Below are 18,180 nucleotides of genomic sequence, written 5' to 3'. Positions count from 1 at the left end.
ATAGATCGGGTAGATGCACAGTCTCTTACCCAGAGTAGGTGAATCGAGGACCAGAGGACATAGGTTTATAGTGAAGGGGAAAAGGTTTAATAGGAATCTGAGGGGTAGCTTTTTTACACAAATGGTGGTGTGTGTATGGAACAAGCTGCCAGAGGAGGTAGTTGAGGCAGCGTCTATTCCAACGTTTAAGAAACAGTTAGGCAGGTACATGGATAGGTCAGGTTTGCAGGGATCTGGGCCAAACGCAGGCAGCTGGGACTAGTGCGGCTGGGACATGTTGGCCAGTGTGGCAAGTTGGACCGATGGGCCTGTATTACTCTATATTTGCAGTCCTGGTCCAATTCTGCTCCAGTGTCCCAACTTCCCTTCTGAGTGACAACTTTTACTTATGTACACACACAGTGAAACATCCAAAGAGATTTCATGGAGAATTGTCGGAATGCTCCCTATCTGTAAAACCTGGCCAGTGAGGGGGGGGGGTTAAAGGGAATGTAATGGAAGCGAGAGAGTTGGGTAGAATGTAAATATCGTGGAAAGACTATGGGGGGGGGGGGGGGGGGGGGGGGGGTTAAAGGGAGTCTCATGAAAGAGAGAGAGTCGGGTAGAATGTCAATATTGTGGAAAGACTAATGGCTGAAAGGAGGAAATTGCAGTGTACCATTTGCTTTGGGTTATCTCAGCATTACAGAAAGAGCCAAAAATATTTAGAATAAAGCATTCAGATATATTGTCACATTGATATGCTTACATACAACATGGGATGAGGTAATTTCAGACCATAGCGTCTATAGAAAACAGAAAAGTACAGCACAGGAATAAGTCCTTCGGCTCACATTGTCTGTGCCACACACGATACCAAATTAAACTAATCACCTTTGCCTGCATGTGATACATACAGTGCCCTCTATAATGTTGGGGACAAAGACCCATCATTTATTTATTTGCCTCTGTACTCCACAATTTGAGATTTGTAATAGAAAAAAAATCACATGTGGTTAAAGTGCACATTGTCAGATTTTATTAAAGGGTATTTTTTATACATTTTGGTTTCACCATGTAGAAATTACAGCTGCGTTTACACATAGTCCCCCCATTTCAGGGCACCATAATGTTTGGGACAGGTGGCTTTACAGGTGTTTGTAATTGCTCAGGTGTGTTTAGTTGCCTCCTTAATGCAGGTATTGGAGAGCTATCAGCACCTAGTCTTTCCTCCAGTCTTTCCATCACCTTTGGAAACTTTTATTGCTATTTATCAACATGAGAACCAAAGTTGTGCCAATGAAAGTCAAAGAAGCCATTATGAGACTGAGAAACAGGAATAAAACTGTTAGAGACATCAGCCAATCCTTAGGCTTATCAAAATCAACTGTTTGGAACATAATTAAGAAGAAAAAGAGCACTGGTGAGCTTACTAATCGCAAAGGGACTGGCAGACCAAGAAAGACCTCCACAGCTGATGGCAGAAGAATTCTTTCTGTAATAAAACAAAATCCCCAAACACCTGTCCGATAGACCAGAAACACTCTTCAAGAGTCAGGTGTGGATTTGTCAATGACCTAATCTAAATGCAGCCTCACCAACATCTATTACAACTGTAACATGACCACTGTCCACAGAACACCATGAACAGAAATACAGAGGCTACACTGCAAGATGCAAACCACTGGTTAGCCGCAAAAATAGGATGGCCAGGTTACAGTTTGCCAAGAAGTACTTAAAAGAACAGCCACAGTTCTGGAAAAAAGGGCTTGTGGACAGATGAGACAAAGATTAACTTATATCAGAGTGATGGCAAGAGCAAAGTATGGAGGAGAGAAGGAACTGCCCAAGATCCAAAGCATACCACCTCTGAGAAACGCTGTGGTGTGGGTGTTATAGCCTGGGCATGGATGGCTGCTAAAGTTACTGGCTCACTTTTCTTCATTGATGATACAACTGCTGAAGGTGGTAGCATAATGAATTCTGAAGTGTATAGACAGAATCTGCTCAATTTCAAACAAATGCTTCAAAGTTTATTGGCCGGTGATTCATTCTACAGCAAGATAATGATCCCAAACATACTGCTGAAGCAACAAATGAGTTTTTCAAAGGTAAAAAATGGTTAATTCATGAGTGTCCAAGTCAATCACCCGATCTGAACCCAATTGAGCCGCCTTTTACATGCTGAAGAGAAAACTGAAGGGGACTAGCCCCCAAAACGAGCATAACCTAAAGATGGCTACAATACAGGTCTGGCAGAGCATCACCAGAGAAGACACCCAGCAACTGGTGATGTCCATGAATCGCAGACTTCAAGCAGTGATTGCATGCAACAAAATACTAAACATGACTACTTTCATTCACATGACATTGCTGTGTCCCAAACATTATGGTGCCCTGAAGTGGGGGGACTATGTATAAACACAGCTGTGATTTCTACATGGTGAAACCAAAATGTATCAAAATGGCCTTTATTTAAAATCTGACAATGCGCACTTTAACCACATGCGATTTTTTTTTCTATTACAAATCTCAAATTGTGGAGTACAGAGGCAAATAAATAAATGATGGATCTTTGTCCCAAACATTATGGAGGGCACTGTATCCCTCTATATCCATGTGCGATCTAATAGCCACTACATGTCACTATCGTATCTGCCTCCACAATCGTCCATGGCAGCACGTTTCAGGCATCAACGCGCTGAGTAACAAAACATGCCTACCGCACATCTTCTTTAAACTATCCCCCTCTCACCGTGAAGCTACACCCTCTTGTCTTTGACATCTCCGCCCTGAGATAACGGTTCTGACTGTCTACCCTATCTACGCCTCTCATAATTTTATATACGTCTGCTCACAGACCATTCCCCTGCGGGTTTTCTCTGGAACTGCTTCTCCTCACATTCCCATGAACATCACCTCCCACCCATTCCCGATTTAAGCGTTCACCTTCACATCACTGGATACCGACAACGGCCAATTAACTGACAGACCGGCACGTAATTAGGATGTGGGATATGCGAGAAAACCAGCGTACCTCCGGGGAAATCCACATAGTCACAGGGAGAATGTGCAAACTCCACGCAGGCTGTATGGGATAGTACCGAACCTAACACTTTGGAGCTGTGAGGCAGAAGCTTTATTACCTGTGACAGTGTTGCCCAGATTTAAAATAATGACTGTCTTAGGGTTATGGAATCAGAAATGAATCAATCGGGGGCAGCATTGATCTCGTGACATAGCGTTATCTGAAGAAGCCATCCAACAACTTGCACATCCTGCTCCGTGATCCACTGTCAGAGTGTTGTACAGCACAGGAACAAGCTCTTCGACATCTCACCCACACTGTTCTTTTTGCTCATCCACACTAATCCAATTTGTTCATATTCGGACAATAGTCCTCCAAGCCTTGCCTGCTGAATGATTGCAGACAGTGCACTTTGTCTTTGAAACTGTTACACTAACATGTTGAGAAACTATATTCGGCACTCTTAGTACTTTTTCCTCTTTGCTCTACCTGTTGTACTTGTGTTTGACTTGATTGTATTTAGTTTACTTTAAAAGACACAGCATGGAAACAAGCCCCCTTCGGCCCACCGTGTCCACGTTGACCATCGATCACCCGTAGAAGGGCCTATTTCCGCTCTGCATCCCTAAACTAAACTAATACCCCTCAGGTTCCCTTGTAAATCATGACCGTTCAAGCTCAACTAAATACTTTAAATGTACCAAGCTTCTTCCATATAACCATATAACCATATAACAATTACAGCACGGAAACAGGCCATCTCGGCCCTACAAGTCCGCGCCGAACAATTTTTTTTTTTTTTCCCTTAGTCCCACCTGCCTGCACTCATACCATAACCCTCCATTCCCTTCTCATCCATATGCCTATCCAATTTATTCTTAAATGATACCAACGAACCTGCCGCCACCACTTCCACTGGAAGCTCATTCCACACCGCTACCACTCTCTGAGTAAAGAAGTTCCCCCTCATGTTACCCCTAAACTTCTGTCCCTTAATTCTGAAGTCATGTCCTCTGGTTTGAATCTTCCCTATTCTCAAAGGGAAAAGCTTGATCACATCAACTCTGTCTATCCCTCTCATCATTTTAAAGACCTCTATCAAGTCCCCCCTTAACCTTCTGCGCTCCAGAGAATAAAGACCTAACTTATTCAACCTATCTCTGTAACTTAGTTGTTGAAACCCAGGCAACATTCTAGTACCTGTCTCGATCACCTTTATTGGCGATATGTGGCCTGTCATTACTCAACAAAATCAATTACCTGAACAAAATTAATTTGCTAACTCCTTCTAAATCTTCCAAAAAATACTGGCAAGAGTAGTAGTAGTAGAATAATGAGAAGTCTAGATAGAGTGAATGTAGTGAGGATGTTTCCAGCAGTGGAATAAGACCAGAGGGCATGGCTTCAGAATAAAACGATATACCTTTGGAATGATGAGGAGGAATTTATTTAGCCAGATGGTGGTGAATCTGTGGAATTCATTGCTACAGATGGTTGTGGAGGCTGTCAATTAGTATTTTTAAAGTAGAGTGACAGATTCTTGATTAGTAAGGGCGTCAAAGGTTATGGGGAGAAGGCAGGAGAATGGGGATGAGAGGGTAAAATAGATCAGCCTTGATTGAATGGTGGCGCAGGCTCGATGGGCCGAATAAACCAATTCTGCTCCGATACCTTATGATCCTTCCAATCCACCATGTCAGACTTAGCCATGATTTTACTGAATGGCAGAGCAAAACCGTGGCCCACTCAGTCTCCTTGTTTGAACATCTTAATTAAATTAACCCTCTCAGCCTCTTCCAAAGTGAATAAACATACTCTTTGCAATATTTCTTCAGTTAAAAATCATTAGTCCATGCGATATTCTCATCTGGCACTCTAGTACAGCAGCCTGCTGTCTGCAGTTTCCTTGTAAATTATGTTGTAAGTAAATCCATTGGGAATTTCCATGGAGTCATAGAGCAGAGAAACAGGCCCTTCAGCTCACCTTGTCCATGCTGACCAAGTTGGCATACTGGGACATTTGGCTGCATTTGGCCCACAGCCCTCTGAACCCTTCCTGTCCAAATCTCAGTCCAAATGTCTTTTTAAAGTTGTAATTGTATCCACTTCTGTAGCTTCCTCTGGCAGCTCAGATACAAACTACTCTCTGGAGTTCCATATAACTGAACTGAAGGTCAGCGGAGATGCACCATCTACGGGTGGTTTTGTAAACGAGAGACCGCGTGCACTAGGAGGATAAATAACTGGAGGACATGGAATAAAGATAACTGGGAGAGGCAAATTGCAACAAAATTATATTTAGGAACCCAACAGTCATACAGCATAGAAACAGGCCCTTCGGCCCAACTTGCCCACGGTATTGACTAAAATTAATGCAAGGCAACTTGTCGAGTTGCAGGGAAATAGCTGGACTCCCTTTAAAAGAGCTGTTACAGCTAAGAGGTAAATAAACTTTCTGTGCACTTTACAATAACACTATTCTTTTTTTAAACTTTAACAACAACACATATACTTCATCTAACTCAATGCAGTTTTGGAGACAGGAATCCTGAAATTAACATCATCTAATAGAATAATATTATTCCACCGGCACAGTGGCACAGCCAGTAAAGCCGCTGCCTCACATTGCCGATGACCCAGGTTCGATCCTGACCTCAGGTGCTATCTATGTAGAAGTTCTCCCCGTGACCAGGTGGGTTTTCCCTGGGCGCTCCGGATTCTTCCCCCCCCCCCCCCCCCTCCCACCATGTTCCAAAGACATGTGTGTTAGGAGGAGAATTGCCCCTAGTGTGCAGAAGAGTAGATGATAAAATGGGATAACGTCATAGAACTAGTGTGAATGGGTTGCCGTGGATTGGCGGGCCGAAGCTCCATGACTTTATCTCTATCCACCAGAAATAGGATAGGAGAAGCTCCTTTGTGAAGTTTGAGAGTGCTACGTTGTCAAAAGTGCCTCCCTTGTAGATCATATGTTAACCCCAACTGCTGTGCAACTACACAAGAAACTCTTGATGGAATCATAGCCGCACAACAGACAGGCCTTTCGGCACAACTCGTCCATGCCTCCCGATAAGCTGGTCCCATTTGCCTGCATTTGGCAATCTGCAATCTTGAGTAGAAATCTGTCAGAAAAACTTAGCGGGTCAGATAAGGAAATAGACAGGTGACAATTTGGGTCGGGACCCTTCCTCAGTCTGTCTTTTGCCAGATGCTGCCTGACCCACTGAGTTCCTCCAGCACTTTGAACCTGTAAATCCTAGTAGGCCATCTTAACTCAACACATAAATTGGCTAACTTTGCTGCTTCAATTGTCGACGGTTTTATCTTGTGATTCCTGTCTTGAGATTGAGGTTTTAGTAACATAGTTTCACTAGCGGCAAAAGGAGATGATAGGCACTACAGAAACGGGGCTGGGTACTTTAGTGAAGACACAAGGAGGTGCAGATGCCAGAGTTCCTCTGGTCCTCCACAGATGCTGCCTCACCCGCTGAGTTCCTCCGGCAATTTCTTAACTCCCTGTGACACCCTTACCTCAACAGAATGTTTTTTGATTGAAAAATGTAACACAGAAATTGGTCCATCAGCCCACCGAGTCTACATCAACCATCGATCACCTGTTCACACCAGTTCTATGTTATCCCACTTTCCAATCCATTACCTACACACTAACGGCAATTTACAGAGGCCAATTAATCCACAAACCCACACATGGGAGGCGACAGGTACTTGAGCCTGGGCTGGTAGCAGGGCTCGGTACAAACTTCTGACATAAGGACTCCCAAGCTAAAGAGTCTGATGGGTCCCAACCCAAAATGTCGCCTTTCCAAGATCACCACAAATGCTGCCTAACCGTCTGAGTTCTTCCAGCACTCTATTTCAAAACCCTCATTTGGCTACTTTACTTCAAAATAATGTTCGATGATGTCCTGCCTTCACCTAAAACAAACTGGATTTTATCTGTCTGAGCATTGGGCAGCATTGTGGTGTAGCTGTACAGTTGCTGCCTCACAGCTTCAGAGACCCGGGTTCGGTCCAGACTACGGGTGCTGTCTGGTCTGGATGGAGTTTGGACACTCTCTCTGTGATGACGTGGGTTTTCTGCGGGTGCTCCAATTTCCAATCACATTCCAAAGACGTGCAGGCTTGTTGGTTATTTGGCTTCCATAAAAATTCAATGGTCGGTAGGGACTCGGTGGGCTGAAGAGCCTGTATTCATGCTGTATCTTTAAACTAAACTGTTTCAATGCCACACAGGGAGGTAACGGGTGCTACAGAGACAGGGGTAGGTACAGTTGCGGAGACACAGGGAAATGCAGGTGCCAGAGGTCCTCTGCAGTTCCTCGTATCTTGACCTCTGTACCCAGTCCTGTCTCTGAGCATCTGTCGCCTCCCTATGCAGCCTGTGAAACTCTTGTTTAGTTTGGTAAGATGCCAGATTTCATCTGGTCCTCCACAGATGCTGTCTGACCCACTGATTTCCTCCAGCACTTTGTTTCTTAACTCCTATTTGGCACCCGTACTTCTACAGGATACGTGTTGATATCTTGTCCTCACTTCAAACTAACTGGATTTTTGTAAGTGGAACATTACTGCGTACATGGAATAAGCTGCAAGAGGATGCAGTTGCAGCAGGTACTATAATAACATTCTAAAGACATTTGGACAGGCAGACAGTAAATTGGCTAACTTTGCTGTCTCGGCTATGTGTTTATTTTCTGAATCCAGTCTCCTCAACTGCAATAATTGGACTTTTATCTTGTGATACTGCATTAGAGTTGCAGTTATAGTCAGAGTCATACAGCATGAAAACAGACCCTTCAGCCCAACTTGACCACAATGCCCCAACTACACCAGGTCTCACCTGTCATGTGTTTGGCCCACATCTCTCTAAGTCTTTCCTATTCATGTATCTGTCCAAATGTCTTTTAAATGCTGTTTATAGTACATGCCTGAACTACCTCCTCTTGCTTGTTCCACATAGCCACTAGATGTGCAGGAAGGAACTGCAGATGCTGGTTTATTTAAACCAAAGATAGACACAAAAAGCTGGAGTAACTCAGCGAGTCAGACAGCATCTCTGGCGAAAAGGAATAGGTGACGTATCTTCCATGTACCCACTTGCTTTCTTGTGGAAACGTTGCTCCTCAGGCTCCTAATAAATCTTTCCATTCACACCTTAAATCCATGACCCCTGGTTCTTGATCCTCAGCCATGTGTAAAAGACCCTCTGCATTCACTCCATCATTTCCCCTCAAGATCTTATACATCTCTATAAGATCACCCCTCAGCCTCAGCCTAAGTAACAGAAATAACAAGAGTTTGAGTGGCCATGAAGGGCAGTGCCAGGCACTACCGGGAGGGAAATGGGGGCAGAGTGTTGGCTTTAGCTACCGTGTGAGGTGGTACCTTTAAAAGGGAGGTGCCGGGCACTAGGGAGAGGAGAATAGGGACAGTTGTCATGTTTGGCTGCTGTGTGAGGCGGGACCTTTACAAGGGAGGTACTATAGAGAGGAGGCTGGACAGAAGTGTTGGGTGTTAGTTGCTGCTTGAGGTGCTAGCTTTACAAGGGATGTAACTGGGGCAGGAAACAGTTATTCACTTTATCTACTGTGTCAGGCAGTAGGTACCTTTATAAGACAGGTGCCAGGCGCTACAGAGCTGAGGACAGTTGTTGGCTTTAACTGCTGTGCGAGGTGATACCTTTACAAGGGCAGTGTCAGGCACTAGGAAGAGGGGACTGAGGACAGAAGTGTTAGCTTTGGCTACTGTGGGAGCCAGTACCTTTAATGGGGACGTGCCAGCACTACAGAGAGGGGTGTGGGGAGAGTTGTTAGCTTTAGTTGTGTGTGAGGCAGTGCCTTTGCAAGGGAGGTGTCGGGCACTAGGGAGAGAGCTGGGGAGAGAAGTGTTGTCTTTAGCTGCTGTGTGAGAGGATACCCTTAAAGGGAGGTATCAGGCACTATGGAGAGAGAGCTAGGGACAGAAGTGTGGGCTCTGGCTGCTCTGTGAGGGGATACTGTTTACAGGAGGTACTAGGTGTTACAGAGAGGGGCTGGGGACAGAAGGGTTGGCTTTAGCTGCTGTGTGAGGGGATACCCTTAAAGTGAGGTGCCAGACGTAAGGGAGCAAGATTTGGGGGCAGAAGTGTTGGCTTTTGCTGCTGTGTGAGGGGATACCCTGAAAGGGAGGTGCCAAGGCGTTAGGGACAGAAATGTGGGCTCTGGCTGCTGTGTGAGGCGGTACCTTTAAAGAAGCGGAAGGCCAGGCTGTAGAGCTCACTGAGGCCGAAGCCCCACCGCTGCTCCATCTCCTGCACCAGCGCCTGTGTGAGCCGCTGTCCCTCGGCGGCGGCCTGTCCATCCCCGGAGCCGGGAGCTGGGCCTGACTCCAGCCCGGGGCCTGCCCTGCCCGCTGCCGCCGCGTCCTCCTCCTCCTCCTCCAGTCCGTTCCTCCTCCTCTGCCCGTCCTCGTCCTCTTGGTCGGGGCTCAGAGTCAGGCCGTCGATGGAGACCTCGAGGCGCCCGCCGGCCGGGGATGAGGGGCCGTGTGCGGGGCAGGGTGTGGAGCGGCCGCCAGCATCGGCCGCCGCCACCGCCGCCATCATCTCCAGCATCGCCGCCCGCCTCCCAGCGGCCACGTAACCAGGCGCCCGCGTCACTTCCCGCCCGACCGCCAGCCAGCCCGACCGCCGGAAGCCGCCCCGGCCCCGCCGTTGCTAGGAGACCGACAGGTGCGGCCTAGGAGGCAGGTAGTAGCCTCGCAGGTAAACTACACTATATTGTGGTGTTGTTGATGGTGAGTGGAATGAGACGAGGGGGAGCTCTCCTAAAGTCTACAATCGATTCCACTGTCTTAAGAGCATTGAGCTCCAGGTTGCTGCGATGGCACCAGGACGCCAACTGTAAACATAGAAACATAGAAAGTAGGTGCAGGAGTAGGCCATTCGGCCCTTCGAGCCTGCACCGCCATTCAATATGATCATGGCTGATCATCCAACTCAGTGTAATGTAGTGTAATGTAGGGTAGTGTAATGTAATGTGGGGTAGTGTAGTGTAATGTAGGGTAGTGTAGTGTAATGTGGGGTAGTGTAGTGTAATGTGGGGTAGTGTAATGTAATGTGGGGTAGTGTAATGTAATGTGGGGTAGTGTAGTGTAATGTAGGGTAGTGTAGTGTAATGTGGGGTAGTGTAGTGTAATGTGGGGTAGTGTAATGTAATGTGGGGTAGTGTAATGTAGTGTAATGTGGGGTAGTGTAATGTAGGGTAGTGTAATGTAATGTAGGGTAGTGTAATGTAATGTGGGGTAGTGTAGTGTAATGTAGGGTAGTGTAATGTAATGTGGGGTAGTGTAGTGTAATGTGGGGTAGTGTAGTGTAATGTGGGGTAGTGTAGTGTAATGTGGGGTAGTGTAGTATAATGTGGGGTAGTGTAATATAGGGTAGTGTAGTTTAATGTAGTATAGTGTAATGTCCTGCCCTGCATGACATTACACTACTACACTACATTACACTATACTACCCTACACCACTCTACACTACACTACACTACATTACACTACTACACTACATTACACTACTACACTACATTACACTATACTACCCTACACCACTCTACACTACACTACATTACACTATACTACCCTACACCACTCTACACTACACTACCCTACATTACACTACATTACATTACACTACATTACACTACCCTACATTACACTACCCTACATTACACTACCCTACATTACACGACCCTACATTACACGACACTAACCTACATTACATTACACTACCCTACATTACACTACATTACACTACACTACCCTACATTACACTACACTACCCTACATTACACTACCCTACATTACACTACACTACCCTACATTACACTACACTACCCTACATTACACTACACTACCCCACATTACATTACACTACCCCACATTACACTACACTACCCTACATTACACTACATTACACTGAGTTGGATGATCAGCCATGATCATATTGAATGGCGGTGCAGGCTCGAAGGGCCGAATGGCCTACTCCTGCACCTATTTTCTATGTTTCTATGTTTACAGCTAGCGGCCTGGTGCCATCGCAGCAACCTGGAGCTCAATGCTCTTAAGACAGTGGAATCGATTGTAGACTTTAGGAGAGCTCCCCCTCGTCTCATTCCACTCACCATCAACAACACCACAGTCACATCTGTGGAGTCTTTTAAGTTCCTGGGAACCATCATCTCCAAGGACCTTAAGTGGGGGGCTACCATCAACTCCACAGTCAAAAAAGCACAACAGAGGATGTACTTCCTGCGGCAGCTGAGGATGCACAATCTGCCACAGGCAATGATGGTCCAATTCTACAAGGCCTTCGTAGAGTCTGTTCTCACCTTCTCCATCATGGTCTGGTTTGGCTCAGCCACCAAGCACGACACCTGGGTACTGCAGCGAATCGTCCGATCAGCAGAGAAGGTTATTGGCTGCAACCTTCCCTCCATTGATGAACTGTACATTGCAAGGGCCAGGAAGCGAGCGGGCAAGATCATCTCTGACTCCTCTCACCCTGGCCACAAATTCTTTGAATCACTTCCCTCTGGAAGGCGACTCCGGATTGTCAAAGCTGCCACAACCAGACATAAAAAAAAACTGTTTTTATCCACGAGTAGTTGCTCTACTCAACAGCCAAAAATCTGTAGCCTCCCTTTGATCTGGTATTTTGTTGGTTCACATGCTTGATCAATGGTGTTTTATCATTAATGTTTTATTATTATTAATGTTTAGTATTTGAGTCATTCGTAACTGTCACTGTATGTCATGTTGTTACTTGTGGGCGGAGCACCAAGGCAAATTCCTTGTATGTGAATACTTGGCCAATAAACGTACTTACTTACTCTACATTACACTACCCTACATTACACTACACTACCCCACATTACACTACACTACCCCACATTACACTACCCTACATCACACTACACTACCCTACATTACAGTACACTACATGACACAACCCTACATTACACTACACACTACCCTACCCCAGCCTACCCTTCCATACATTACCCTACCCTTCCATACATTACACTACCCTACATACTACCCTCCTACATTACACTACCCTTCCCTACATTGCACTACCCTGCCCTACACTACCCTACACTACACTACACTACATTACCCTACACAACACTACCTGACACAACACCACTTTACATTACACTATCCTACACTACACGTGAAGGAAAGAATTGCACATGCTGGTTTAAATCGAAGATAAACGCAAAATGCTGGAATAACTCAGCGGGACAGACAACATCCCTGGAGAGAAGAAATGGGTCATGTTTCTGGTCCAGTCTGAAGAAGGGTCTCGACCTGAAACCTCGCCCATTCCCACGCTCCAGAGATGCTGCCAGTCCCGCTGAGTTACTTCAGCATTTTGTATCTATCTACACTACACTTCAGTTCAGTTTAGTTTATTGTCACGAGTACCGAGGTGCAGTGGAAAGCTCTTGTGTGCTAACAAGCGGAATGACAATGCATGATTTTTTAAAATCAAAATAAATGTTATTCAAGTAAAAAAATATTTCCAATACAGGATAGACACAAAATGCTGGAGTAACTCAGCGGGACAGGCAGCAGCTCTGGAGAGAAGGAATGGGCGAGGTTTCGGGTCAAGACCCTTCTTCGGCATCTGCAGTTCTTTCCTACACATGTACAATACAGGAGCTGTGCTAAAAAATTATTCCGACGTTCTCGGAGGCTATACATACATTCAATACTGTTTACACAAATCATGATTACAATCGAACCATTTATAGTGTATAGATATGTGATAAGGTAAATCCAGCAAAGTCTGATCAAGGATAGACCAAGGGTCATCAAAGAGGTAGATAGTAGTTCAGCACTGCTCTCTGGTTGTGGTAGGATGATTCAGTTGCCTGATAACAGCTGGGAATTTTGAATCTGGTGGTGTGCGTTTTCCACACTTCTATGCCTTTTTCCTGATGGGAGAAGAGGAAGTGGCCAGGGTGCGACTCGTCCTTGACAATGCTGCTGGCCTTGCGGAGGCAGCGTGAGGAGTAAATTGAGTCAATGGAAGGGAGGTTGGTTTGCGCGATGGTCTGGGCTGTGTCCACAATTTGCTGCACTGCTAATGTGTAAAGTATCAGCTAACATGTACCGCTAAAGGGTAAGTATCAGCTAACCTAAGGTATACATCAACTAAAAGAATGCAGCTGAAGTATAAAGCATCAGCTGAAGTAATAACGAGGAACCACAGATGCCGGTTTTTCCAAAGAAAGACACAAAATGCTGAAGTAACTCGGGAATCTTGCTACCCGACCCGCCGAGACTCTAGTACTTTGTGTCTTTCTTTTATCAGCTAAATTAGTAAAGCATCAGCTAAAGTAATGCAGCTGGGAGAAGGAATGTGTGTGTACAAGAAGGAAATAGAGAACTTAGTAACATGGTGCCAGGACAATAAACCCTCCCACAATGTCAGCAAGACGAAGGAGCTAGTTATCGACTTCAGGAAACATGGTGGAGTACATGTCCCTATCAGCATCAATGATACTGAAGTGGAAATGGTTGAGAACTTCACGTTCCTTGATGTTACCAACCAGCCAAGAATGCAGACCAATGCCTCTGCCTCCGGAGACAATTGAGGAAATATGGCGTCTCCAATGACTTACAAACTTATACTATGTATAAACAAATCTGACAATGTGCACTTTAACCACATGTGATTTTTCCAATTACAAATCTCAAATTGTGGAGTACAGAGGCAAATAAATAAATGATGGGTCTTTGTCCCACACATTATGGAGGGCATTGTATCTTTGGTATAAACTAGCATCTGCAGTTCCTTTTTATGAAATATAGACCGCATGCATGCAGCTGATTTTTATCCCACCTCAACAAGGGCTTCTTAAACACTGAAGCTCAGCCTCAATCTACACTGGTGCCTCAGCCTCCATTATGTGCACTCGAGTCATAGTTCCATAATATCCCCACTCCGTGAGAGTGCTAGCCATCAATGTACAGCTGACAGTTCAGATATCCAGCTCTTACTCACAAACCTCCATTGCTTTTGTTTTGAGAAAAAAAACAAGGATAATTAAGCAAGGGTTTTGGTGAACTTTGTGTATCCTTTCTGGTTGCATCATGGGCTGGTGCAGCAATTCTAATGCACAGGAACACAAGAGGCTGTGGGAGGGAGATGGAAGAAAAATGATAGAGGGAGAGAGGGGGAAGGAGGGAGAGGAGAAGGAGAGAGGGAAAGTGAGGGAGGATGAAGGAGGAAAGTGTGGGGGGGGAGGGAGGGTGAAGAGGGAGGACAAAGAGGGAGGGAAGGAGTGGGATGGGGAGGAAGAGGGATGGAGGGAGGGGGAGAGGGAGAGATAAGGTGGGGGTGAAGAGAGAGGAAAGGTGGGGAGGAGAGATGAGGAATGGATGGGGAAGAGTGGGAGAGAGGGTGAACGAGGGAGGGAGGAAGGAGAGAAGGGAAAGAGGGTGGGGTGGGTTGAGAATGAGTGGAGTGGTGAAGGAGGGGGTGAAAGAGGGAAGGAGGAAGAAATAGGAAGGGTGAGCAGAGGAGGAAATAAAGAGGGAGGAATGGGAGAGGGAAGGGAAAAATATGTAGGGGAAGGTGCGGGTAGAAGGGAGAAGGAGAGCGAGTGGGGGGGGGGGGGGGGGAAGTAGAGCGAGTGGGAGGGGGAAGGAGAGATACCACCCTCAGCGCCGATATTCATTAAGGGACAGCACCAGGGACAGCACATTGGCGCAGCGGTGGAGTTGTTGCCTTACAGTGCCAGAGACACGGGACCAAACTGGTTGCTCTCTCTGTACGGAGGTTGTGCATTCTCTCCGTGACCTGCGTGGGGTTTCTCCGAGACGTGCAGGTTTGTAAGCAAAATTGGTTTGGTAAAATTGTAAATTGTCCCTAGTGTGTGTGTGTGTGTGTTGAAACGTGTTAGTGTGTGGGGGTCGCTGGTCGGCACGGAGTCGCTGTTTCCACGCTGTATCTCTAAACTAAACCAAAATCCCCCTCTCTCTCTCAATATGTCCCCATCCTAGTTATCCGACTAGTATAATTGTCCTCCTGATTAAGAACAGAAGAAGGGTCTCGACCCGAAACGTCACGTAATCCTTCGCTCCATAGATGCTGCCTCACCCGCTGAGTTTCTCCAGCATTTTTGTCCATCCTGATTAAATTGTGTTGATTGTTGTTCACTTCCCCTCAGCTAATATGTAACATTGTCTTTGATTCCCGGCCCCTTTGATCTCTCGTTCACGCGCATCCTCCTGTATCTGTGTCTCCCCCGCCCCTGACTTTCAATCTGAGGGAGGATCTCGACATTAATGGTCCAGGTTCCTGCTCGAGTTCGAGATTCCTTCTCTCCAGAGATGCTGCCTGTCCCGCTGAGTTTACTCCAGCATTTTGTGTCTGTGCCTTCAATATAAATCAGCATCTGCAGTTCCTTCCTAAACTAAAAAGCCCATTGTGTTGTGTTGGAAAGGGGTGCTATTAGAAACATAGAAATTAGGTGCAGGAGTAGGCCATTCGGCCCTTCGAGCCTGCACCGCCATTCAATATGATCATGGCTGATCATCCAACTCAGTATCCCGTACCTGCCTTCTCTCCATACCCTCTGATCCCCTTAGCCACAAGGGCCACATCTAACTCCCTCTTAAATATAGCCAATGAACTGGCCTCGACTACCCTCTGTGGCAGAGAGTTCCAGAGATTCACCACTCTCTGTATGAAAAAAAGTTCTTCTCATCTCGGTTTTAAAGGATTTCCCCCCTTATCCTTAAGCTGTGACCCCTTGTCCTGGACTTCCCCAACATCGGGAGCAATCTTCCTACATCTAGCCTGTCCAACCCCTTAAGAATTTTGTAAGTTTCTATAAGATCCCCTCTCAATCTCCTAAATTCTAGAGAGTATAAACCAAGTCTATCCAGTCTTTCTTCATAAGACAGTCCTGACATCCCAGGAATCAGTCTGGTGAACCTTCTCTGCACTCCCTCTATGGCAATAATGTCCTTCCTCAGATTTGGAGACCAAAACTGTACGCAATACTCCAGGTGTGGTCTCACCAAGACCCTGTACAACTGCAGTAGAACCTCCCTGCTCCTATACTCAAATCCTTTTGCTATGAAAGCTAACATACCATTCGCTTTCTTCACTGCCTGCTGCACCTGCATGCCTACTTTCAATGACTGGTGTACCATGACACCCAGGTCTCGTTGCATCTCCCCTTTTCCTAGTCGGCCACCATTGGGGTTTAAAGAGTTAAATTGAGGTCCCGGAAGATCGCATCAATGGGAAATTTGGTGTGTTAGTTCATTGTGAAATGAAGCCCCTCTCTGCTTTGGAATAATTTCAGAAACTCGTATTATTCTCACAGAAAGAAGACTTTAAAATCCATGGAAAGCCAACTTTCTCTGGAGACTTGCATGCAGCTGCGCAGTGGGCGCAGGATCGCCGGCCTGCAGCGCCACCAGATTCCGGAGGCCGTCGGTGCAAGCGGCGCCGGGACCATGCGCAGTGAGGTCGGGAGGACTGCGCCGCAGAGCAGCATCCGGTCGGAGGACGAACCTGCGCCGGCCTTGGTTACCTGGAGCATGCGCGGCAAGCACCGGAGGACTGCGCCGCAGCGCCTCCTCCGCTGGGAGGACGAACCTGCGCCGGCCCTGGTTACCTGGAGCATGCGCGGCAAGCACCGGAGGACTGCGCCGCAGCGCCTCCTCCGGTGGGAGGACGAACCTGCGCCGGCCCGGTTTACCCGGAGCATGCGCGGCAAGCACCGGAGGACTGCGCCGCAGCGCCTCCTCCGGTGGGAGGACGAACCTGCGCCGGCCCTGGTTACCCGGAGCATGCGCGGCAAGCACCGGAGGACCGCGCCGCAGCGCCGCCTCTGGGCGGAAGCCGTCGCTGCAGCCCCGTCGCCACAGCGCCCCCCGCGGCCGGAGGAGCGCCCTGCGAACCTTGAGACCTCCCATATCTCTCCCCATTGTTCTAGGAGCCCTAATTGGCCTAAAATGGGCCCCAGCCTCCCCCAAGCCGGGGTGGGGGGCGCCATGGGGGACCTGCAGCCTTCCTCTGTCCCCCGTATGACACCCAAGGCCTTACACCTAGCTGCCCGGGGCAAGGCCAAATCCACAGGTTTAGAGCCCCAGAATAAGCCTGAAGATTTGGGCCTTGAGGCCCAGTCTATGCCCCAGACTCCAAACCACAAGTCCCAGGCAAGGCCTGAGGCTTCTGGCCTATTATCACAGGACAAGGCCAAAGCATCAGTCTTCGAGTGCCAAGATAGGCCTCGGGATTTGGGCCTTGGGTCGAAATCCAGGCCCCAGGCTTCGCGTCGAGAATCCCGGCCTAGGCCTCAGGCTTCGAGCCGAGAGTCCCGGCCGAGGCGGCAAGCGTCGGGCCTAGTTTCCCAAGACAGGGCCAAAGCATCAGGCTTAGTGTCCCAGAATAGGCCTGAAGATTTGGACATTCTGGTCCAGGATGTGTCTCAGACTTTGAAGCGAGCGTCCCGGCCTAATCCCCGGGCTTCCAGCCTCGTTTCCCAGGAAAGGCCCCACGCTTGCGAGGACTGTGGGGCCCGTTTCGCCCAAAAGTCCACCCTTCGAGTCCACCGACGCATCCACACAGGCCACAAGCCCTTCGTTTGCCCCCACTGCCCCAAATCCTATGCCCACCGCTCCTCCCACAAGTATCATCAGAGGCTGCACTCGGGCGAGAGGCCTCACCAGTGCCCCGAGTGCAAGCGCGGGTTCCTCACCTCAGGCGCCTTGGGCCTCCACCTCCTGCGTCACCGCGGCGACAGGCCCTTCCCTTGCTCTCGATGCTCCAAGGCATTCCTCGACTCGACAAGTCTCCTCATTCACCTCAGGGTCCACACTGGGGAGAGGCCATATCTGTGCCCACAGTGTGGGAGAGGGTTTTCCCAATCCTCCACCCTCCACGTGCACCTGAGGGGGAGGCACAAAGAGGGAAGTGAGGGCAAGGGGCCTTCTCTCCCTCAGTGACCTGCCTCCCAACTTATTCACCCCTCGCTGATTCCTTAACGTCCTCCCACTTTATCTCTCACCCCCTCTCTCTCTCCCACCTCACCCAGCACTCTCACCCCCACCCTCCCTTTCTCTTTTCCTTTAGCCTCCCATTCTCT

The 18,180-nt window shown here is 47.7% G+C and overlaps 1 protein-coding gene across 1 annotated transcript in view; it reads right to left on the bottom strand.

Annotated features, from left to right (window-relative positions):
• acbd3 (acyl-CoA binding domain containing 3) overlaps positions 1 to 17,020 on the bottom strand; it is a 57,287-nt gene extending 40,267 nt beyond the window's left edge. Inside the window, exons 1-2 of the mRNA XM_033020487.1 lie at positions 16,463 to 17,020; positions 9,251 to 9,722 (exon numbers count right to left, since the gene is read on the bottom strand). Of these exons, the coding sequence (XP_032876378.1) occupies positions 9,251 to 9,722; positions 16,463 to 17,020 (1,030 nt within the window). The remainder of the gene's footprint in view (positions 1 to 9,250; positions 9,723 to 16,462) is intronic.
• Positions 17,021 to 18,180: the final 1,160 nt, after the last annotated feature.

The sequence above is a fragment of the Amblyraja radiata genome, chromosome 5 (assembly GCF_010909765.2).
Source record: "Amblyraja radiata isolate CabotCenter1 chromosome 5, sAmbRad1.1.pri, whole genome shotgun sequence".
Classification (NCBI taxonomy): Eukaryota; Metazoa; Chordata; class Chondrichthyes; order Rajiformes; family Rajidae; genus Amblyraja; species Amblyraja radiata.
Note: the sequence above shows the minus strand (reverse complement) of the source record. Positions and strands in the feature narration are given on the sequence as shown.